Source organism: Apteryx mantelli, chromosome 18 (assembly GCF_036417845.1).
Source record: "Apteryx mantelli isolate bAptMan1 chromosome 18, bAptMan1.hap1, whole genome shotgun sequence".
Lineage (NCBI taxonomy): Eukaryota > Metazoa > Chordata > Aves > Apterygiformes > Apterygidae > Apteryx > Apteryx mantelli.
Genome location: NC_089995.1, coordinates 2,079,634 through 2,088,001, shown reverse-complemented (window position 1 = coordinate 2,088,001; position 8,368 = coordinate 2,079,634). Strand labels below are relative to the sequence as shown.

General features: G+C 62.1%; 1 protein-coding gene across 1 annotated transcript; it reads right to left on the bottom strand.

Annotated features, from left to right (window-relative positions):
• Positions 1–3,101: 3,101 nt before the first annotated feature.
• SLA2 (Src like adaptor 2) lies at positions 3,102–7,517 on the bottom strand. Its single transcript, XM_067307958.1, has 7 exons — positions 7,430–7,517; positions 7,182–7,275; positions 6,952–7,038; positions 5,809–5,912; positions 4,274–4,423; positions 3,536–3,668; positions 3,102–3,416 (listed from the first exon to the last, which is right to left on the bottom strand). Exons 1-7 carry the CDS (start codon positions 7,515–7,517, stop codon positions 3,260–3,262), a joined length of 813 nt encoding a protein of 270 aa, XP_067164059.1. The 3' UTR covers positions 3,102–3,259.
• Between the last annotated feature and the right edge of the window lie 851 nt (positions 7,518–8,368).

Here is an 8,368-nt window from a genome sequence, read left to right as displayed (position 1 = left end):
GATTCTGAGGAAGGAAGGAAAGACTTGAGTTCAGATGTGTGCACCTCAAAAGTTTTCAGACTGGTTATTTTAAGTTAGACAAATTGAGTACATATGCTGTTGCAAGGAACTCCATGGAAAGTGCCTGTTCATTAAGTGGTGGGTGTTTGAAAATCAGAGTGCTGGTTTGCTGAATGCAATATTGCCGTTTCTGCAGTCTACAGATTCAGTATCTTCTGAATTGAGGACCAGGGCTGCTGGGGCTACTTTGGCTATTTTGCAGCTTGTCTGAATACCTTCAGAAGTCTGTCTGATCACAGTGAATGCGTGGTCACCTTATGTTTGTGCCATAAACAGTAGAGGAGGTGCTCAAACAGTTTGGCACCCTGAGGGAGGGGAAAAAGAGAGTCAGTCCCTCCGTCACTGAACTCACAGCCACAGAGAATCAGTGGAGGGTGTCTGAGAAGCTCCTCTTCCTGAGAGCATCAGCATGTCCAGCTGTTCCCAAAGTGTTCAGAGTGCTTGCTCTGGAAGGGAAAGGCTGCTTTTCTGACAGCCTACAAAGATGCTTCCCTTCACCTCTGGATCTCCAGAGCTGCCCACCCTTGGGTGGTGGAGGAAGCTGTGCAGGCCCAAGCTTCCAGCTGGTGGATTCACTGCTGCTCTTGCACTGGATGATCTTCCACATGCTTGTCCTCAGTGGTTATTCTGTCCATTCACAGCCCTTCCACCCATGTTCATGCATGCTGACTGACCTACCTCTGCCTGGGGAAACAGGCCCTCAGCCTCTGCCCTCTTCTTTCTAGCATTGCTTGTCCTGTACTAGAGCTAGCCACTGGGAGGAGATGTTGGGACCAGCTGACTGCCTCTGCACAGCTATTAAAAGCCTGGTTTGGGATCTTGATTTGTGTCTGATGTTAGCCAGTGACAAACATTGTGCTGGTTTTTGACAGTGCTGTTGCTTTTGGAGGCTGTACCTGTCAACCCCAGGGCCTCACAGCATGCTTGGCATAATATCAGCATTTGTGATGGGCAGGAAGCGGGAGGTGACAGCTCACCGGGGCTGAGGTGCTGTGATCCAAGCACCCAGCAGCCTCTGCTGCCCTCGTGTTGATAGCTGCTCTGTTTTGATGGCCTTGTGAAGTTGTTTTCCAGCAGGCCTGCAGTCTGTTCAGAAAGAGGAGCCTTGGACAAATGCTAGAGAAGTATTTTGCCTCCAGCTACCTGCAGTTTGAGCCCAGCCAAGAGAGGCTGTTCTCAGTCCTCTGAACTAGCTCCTGGCTAGTACTTAAGAAGCAACGTGCAAAAGTCCCAGAGGAACCATGACTGCAGTATGAGTGGGTCCAACAACCTGTGGGGCAGGAAGATGGCCAAAATGCACTGCTTTGTTAGAAAGCTAGATTTCATCAATACAAAAAGGGTTAAAAGAGCTCTAATGGCAAAAGTAAAGGAAGCAAAATCCTCTGAGCTGGCTCAGGTGCTGCTGAGTGAGACAGCAGTGGGTGGTCTCAGCTGGGTGCAGGGCAGGCTAAAGGCTGAGGAATAAACTTTGAGGGGAGGGTAATCCCTGTCAAAAGGAAAGACACCTGCAAGTTAGAAAGGTGGGTTTGAGTCAAAGAGCTAAGTAGGCATGTAAAATTAGACTGGTTAAGTGGAAGGAAATGAGAAAGCTATGATGGATTTGCAAAAGCAAAATAGTGAGACATGAAAATTAAGAGGAGATTCGAGCATGTCAAAGGCAGGAAACCTGCAGATAATTGGGGTCGTGCTGCACCAACATCTGAGAGCACAAAAAAAGGAAGGAAAAGATGTTACTAAGCAGCTGAATTACTTCTGCATCAGTTTTCACCACAGAGGAAGTTTTAGGCACTTTCCCCAGACCTTTCTTTGCTGATAAGGGGGCTGTTGAAAGCTAAGCCTTAGAAGTCTACTGTTTTCATGCGTTTATACTGCTTTTAATTAAGTCACTTAGCCTGCCTGATCTAACCAAGAGAATTATAGCTTAGATCTGAATTTGACATGAATATCTGCATGCTTCCTTTTCTCACTGAAAAAAAGATAATCTAATCCTTCTTTTATGGTTGCATTACTTTTTCTGTCTGCTAGAATAGCAATAAATGTATTGCATTACATTAATGTATTAGTGTAATGTTAAAAATTGTTAAGCCTGCAAGGCAGAATAACTTGCCCTAGGTAAACAGTATCCCAGGAATTGGCTGAGGACCACTTGTTGTTAGTGTTTGCCGTGCTGGGGAAAGCTGGCAGCAGTTCCTGCAGACGGAGCCAGCCAGTGTTGGGCAGCTGTGCCAGGGCTGGGGGAGAAGCAAAACTGTGGAAAAGCTGTGGTATACGGAAACCTGTACCATGATTTCGGTTGGCAGTTCATGATTTATTATGCAAACCTGAACTGTAAATTAGATGCCCTTTAATGAAGATATTATATGCTGTTTATTGCCAGATGTCCAACAGGATCCTAACCATTTTAGGAACACTAAACCTAGTACAATCCCATCCTTATGTCTTCAAAGGTTTAAAAGTCGGCTACTTGAGAGAAAATAAGAGTATAGTTTCCTCCTTCTCCTCCTCCTCCTCCTCCTCCTCCCCCTCCCCTTCCTCCCTGCTCCACTCCTGGGCAGGGGCTGTTGCTGGTCAGGCAGCCGGAGAGGGGTTAGAAAGGCCCTGTCCCGCACAGACACGCACCCCAAACCTTCAGCCAAGCAACGTCAGCCGAATTAGTGCACGCTATTGAGAGCCTTGGCCTAAGGAGGTAGGGCTGGTTGAGCTCAATTCTGTAGCCCGGTCCTGGGGGCGCGGAGGGAGCGCCCCAGCTGCCTGTGCGCGGGTTATGCTTCAGCTTGTTCAGATTTGCATTGCATTTCCCTGCTGCTGCGGGAGAGCAGCTGTGGCCAGGCCTGGGACTCAGCCCGGCGCCCTTGTTGCAGCGAATGGTCTCTGCCTTCAGCTCCCACAGGCCCAGGGCGACACTCAGGGATCTCAGCTGGCCACTGCCAGGAGACCCAGGGCCAGGCTGGAGGCCCCTCACATGCCAAAGCACCCAGATCTGGCAAGGCTGGACTTTCACTGGAGGCCTTTTCCCTCCAGCATCAGTGCTGCTGCCTGTCCCGTCCTTGACCCCAGCCCCACAGGCCAGCATCCTTCTAGGGACTGGGAAAGCAGCACGAGGGTGCCCAGCTTCCTCGGCTGCAGTAGGTTATCTTGGCTGAAGCACTGGGTAAATGTTTTAAATAGGACAGGAATGGTTGTCCCAGGGCTGTGGTCCTCAGCTGCTCTTCCCCCCCTTCCCCTTCTCCGCAGGGCTGTTCTCCAGCGGTGCTTCGTCTGTCAGGAGGAGGTAGGAGCTGATGGCTTCCCGCAGGCCCAGGCTGATGGGCAAGTCCTCCTCTGGCAGGGCCGTGGCCTCCGTGAATAAGACAGAGCTGTGTGTAGGAGGAGGTGGGTCACCAGCAGGCAGCTCCCCAGCCTGGCGCCCTGCGTGCCCCCCTGGGCACGGCAGCGGGAGGGAGCCCGAGCCACCGCTCTTCCCGGCTGCCCCTACCTGTCGACCTTGTCCCAGTTGAGAGCTGGCTTCTTGACGACCACCGGCGGAGGCAGGTTTGGGGCTGGGGCTTGTCTCACCCCTTCCAGGTAGCAGGGCTCCTTGAGGAGGCAGCAGAGCCCCTCCCCAAATTCTGGGCAGGGAGCCGAGAGCATCAGGATGGTTTCTGCCCACTTCCCCACCCCAGTCCCTGTGGCATCTGGAGCAGGACACGAACCTGCGGGTGCCGCTGCCCTTCCTCCCTGAATCCCAGCAGGGTGCAAGGCCCCCGGGCGCTGGAGGGCACCTGGGCGCTTGGCGCTGCCTGCCTGGCCAAGGAGCTGTGGGCAGCTGGAGCCCCCCGTTCCCCGTGGAAGCTGTGAGTGCCCATGCCACGGGTGCTGGGGCTGCGGGTGCTGAGCAGCACGGGGCCATGTCAGCACCCAGGGGCTTCGTGGAGCCTCTGCACCCAGCTAAAAATGCCACGGTCCAAACGCACGGCGTGAGGGACTGGCTCACGGCACCCCCGGCCTTGCTGGGGCGCCTTCCCCGTGTAGCTATGGAGCCGCTGGGCCCATCCAGGGCAGCAGCTGGGGTGGGGTGGCGGGGGCAGGCTGCCTGGGCACGGTGCTGTCCTGCAGGGCAGCCCCAGGCTGGCACCAAGCAGGGCCCTCTGGGGAGCTGCCCTTGGGCCTCCAGAACGGGGCGTTACGGGGCATCTCTGGGGCTCGGCCCTTGCGCAGGCTCATGGGGCCTTACCGGAGTAGTAGTCCACCAGGTCATGCAGGCTGGGGAAGGTGAGCCGGGGCGAGATGTAGAGCCAGCCGTTCTCCAGGCGGTGGATGCGGTAGTGTTTGACCGAGTCCCAGGCAGAGCGCTCGGTGCGCCGGACCGACAGTGAGTAACAGCCTGCAAGGCAGCGCGCCGGGGGCACGTGGCCGGGCTGCTGCGGGGGTCAGGCCCCCGGAGCCGAGCTGCGCTCACCCAGCGGGGGCGGCCGGGAGCCCCTGTCTCCCCATGGGGGCTGGTGTCCCACAAGGTCTCCAGCCAGGGGCGTGGGGCCAGGATGTGGCCTGAGCAGTGACCCCTTCCCAAAGCCCCGGGAGGGGGGTGGTGATGCTGCAGTAGCCCCAGGAGGGACCTCGGAGCAGCCGGAGGAGGGGGCTGAACCTAAGGTGGTACCGACCGCTCGACCGAGGGGCAGGCGGGAGCACGGGTGCACGCGAGCGCTCAGCCCGGCACAGCCTCCCCGCCGCCAGTGAGCCGTTTGCCCTCGGCAGGGGTCCCCGATGGGGCATTGCGCCCCTCTGGGCACAGGCCTCCCCCGGCCCCGCGGCCGCCCTCAGCGCCCGGGAGCCCAGCGCGGCGCCGTGCCGGTGCGGCAGTCTGGCAACCCCAGGGCCCTGTTTCATTTCTGAAGCTGAGTCTTTGCGTTTCACTGCTTAACCGAAAGCTACAGAAAACTTTTTTTTTTTTTTTTTTTGAGGCCCCCGTGGTGGAGGAAGAGGCTTGATGTGAAATGGAGAACAGCGTGTTCTCAGGAAACCACTGCACGGGGCCGGCCGTTGTCGTGCCAGGTGCGAGCGATGGCAGATAAGCCCCACAGCCCGACAGCGCGGGAGCTGCCGGGGAGCCGAGCCCGGCGCCCGAGCGCCTGCCGCGGCAGCTCGCACCCTCGGCACCCCGCTGCGACAGCTGGGCAGTGGGGAGGGCCAAGGACACGCTGGGAAACGTGTAAAACAGACCGTAGGTATATCAGGGACGGGCCCCAAAGGCACCGACGCATTGGGTTGGGACGTGGCTGCCCAGATGTGCCCCAGCTCGTACCTCCAGAGGTGTGGGTGCTCTGGAGGACCATCAGAGGCTCCCCTGTCCTGCTGCCACCAGCTGGTGCCACCCTGTCCCCAGCACGGCGGCACCGGGTGTCCCACCAGCCCATCCTGCTGTCACAGAGCTGGTCTCTGCTCTCCCCTCCCTTGCCCAGGGCAGAAAGCCCCCCAGGAGCCCCTGGAGCATCAGTCCAAACTTTGGCCCGACTGAAGCAAGCCCTGGGAGTTCAGCTGCTGCCTGTGGCCGGGCCATCCCTGCTGCAGGACCGGGGCTCGCCTGGCTGACTGGGGGGCCAAGGTGCACAAGATGCTGGCCGAGCCCCCGGGGCAACGAGGGACCGACACAGACCCCTGAGTGCAGCTCCTGGCAGCCCCGCGGCTCCTGCAGGGAAGGACAGGGCTGCCCTGGCCCTGAGTCCCCCACGTTGCCGCTGCTGCAGGGGTGCCGCGGTGCGGGGCCCTCACCTTTCCTGGTTTGGCTCGCTCTTATCAGGAATGAACCGCTGTGGTTGCAAGGCCGGAGCAGCAGCTCTTCCGCCTTCTCCCGGCTGATGCCCTCGTACAGCCACCTGCAAAAGGCAGCGGGGTCCTGGCAGGCAGCAGAGCATCTCCCCGGCTGCAAGGGGACGCCTGGCCCTGCAGGGACCCTCCTGCACCCCGGTGAGGGCTGCAGGGAGCAGAGGGCTGAAGGACAGAGAGGGAGCTGCCCAAGTGGGGCTGGAGCAGCTCGCAAGCCGCGTGCCCTGAGCAAGCAATGAGGCTCTGCCCAGCACCTCAGGGGCCTGGGCGCAGGCAGGAGATGACCCCAGCTGAAATGCACCTTTCACGAAGGTGCCATGGAGGTCTTTTTTCCTTCCCTGGCAGAGTTTGCCCGTGCCACAGCTCAGCGGGCTCCCGGCAGGCTGCAGGGCACCGTGTCTGACCTTAGGCTTGCTGTGCAAGGAGGGTGCGGTGAGGCGCAAGGCCGTGCCGAGCCTCAGGTCCTGGTGCTGGGCAGAGGCCCTGGTCCCCGCCAGCCCTGTGGCGCTGCCTCTGCTCAGTGGCCGGGGCAGAAACGGGGCAGGAGGCTCCGGGGCAGCAGCTGGGCTCAGCGCAGCCCTGCTTCCTTCGTCGCGGAGCTGAGCAGGCCCCAGGGCTTGCCCAGGCCTTGCCTTGGAGAAGACTGACCCTTCTGGAGCGGGGAAAGCAGGGGAGGAGCATCCCCTCCGCCCAGCCTGCAGCCCCGCGCCCGCCACCACCCCGCAGCAGCACGCGGGGGTCCAGCCGGGCCGTCCCGGGGGTGCCCCGAGGCCTGTGGGACGCAGCAGCCCCCCACATCCCTCCCCAGCGGCAGATCCTGCGGCAACGCACTGCCCGCGGGCAGCACGGCGCCCAAGAGGCGCTCCAGCGGCGCTGAAGGCGCGTGCAAGGTGCGGTGACCCCGCGAGCGCCTGCGGCACAGGCACCCTCCGGCGGCGGCAGCGCTGGGGCCCCCAGCGAGGCTGGCTGCCCCTGGGTCGAACCCCCCATTCTGCCTGCCGTAACGCCGTGCCCACCCCGCCGCAGGGCTGCCGAGCCGGCACAGCAGGCGCCCAGCACGCTCTGCCCGGCCCCTTCCCGGGCACCTACCTGTGCCAGACCTTGGCCACGCAGTTGCTGGGGATGTGACACTCCCGGCCGGACACCACGGACGCCACCAGCCACCAATCCCCATCCCTGCGGGAAAGGAGCCATGATGTCCCGAGGGGCCGGGGCTCGCCGGGATGCAGGGAAGGGGCCGGCGGAGGCTGCAGGAGACAGGATGGTGCCGCGGAGCCCAGCGGGCTGGGCTGCCCGCGCCGTGCCACGTGGGGACTTACTCGGAGAGGACACGCAGCTGCTCCCCCATCCTCAGGACAGCCGCTGCCTCCCCGCCGGAGGGGAAGTCGCACACGGCCAGTGCCAGGAAGCTGCCTGGAGCTGCGGAAAGTGCTTCAGCGCTGGCCCCCGAGACCCGGCACCTCTCAGCGCCCTGGGTCCCAGGGAGGCAGCGCCCGGCCGTGGGGGGCTGCGCACAGCAGGGAGAGGTGCCGGTCATGGCCACGGCGGCCGGGCCGGCGGCACTTACCTGCCTGCCGGGGCGCGGGGGGCTGCATGGTGCCGGCTGCTGCCTGCAGGCCGCTGAGCTGCTTCTGCCGGCTGGGCAGGCTGCCCATCCCTTGCGGCGCCGGCGGGGCTCAGCGTGCGCCACCGGCCTCCGGCCTCCGACGCCGCGGGCTGCAAGGGACGGCGAGGGTCAGGGCTGGCTCCCACGGGCTGCCCTGCCGCAGCAGGGACCCCGAGGGGCACCTCCGCCCGCCAGGGCAGAGCGGGCAGGAGGCTGCGGCGGGGTTAGGCCCGAGCAGGGCCAGGGCTGTGGCCGGTCGTGGTTGCCTGCTCGGCTGCTCCGGGGGTCCGGCAGCCACTGGCGAGCGCAGGGGGCAAAGCCAGCAGGGCAAAGTGGCAGCTGGCAGTGCCACGGCGCTGGGCTGGCGGCTGCGCCCAGCGGGCAGCTCCCCGGGGAGCCCTTTGAGGAAACCACCCTGCCTCGTGGGGCTGCTGCCTCCAGGGACCAGCGGTCACAGCCCGGTGGTGAGATGAACACTGCTGGCCTGGGGGGGCCCTCGGGAGCGGTGCCTTCCCCGGGCCGGGGCTGTCCCCAGACCAGCGCTGTCCCCAGACTGGCGCCACGCAGCACTGCCTGTGCCCTCCGCTCCCATCCCACCCGGGCAACCCCAGGCATGGGGCACCCGATCCCTGCCGCCCCGAGCAGCCGGGGGCCACGAGGCACCCAGGGATTGCTGGAGATCCCCCTCCTCCTGCAGCGGCACCTCTGGTTCCCCTGCCCATGCCACTAGGAGAGGAGCAACCAGGCTGTTGTGCCCCAAGCCCAGACCCTCCACCAGCAGTGGGGCTCAGCCCCCCCACTCCCACCCCGCTGCTGCCCTTGGCGGGGGCGAACCCCACTTACGTGCCGCTTGGTGGAATTAGCATGGTGCAGGAGTGGTCAGAGCCAGGCAGGCATCGT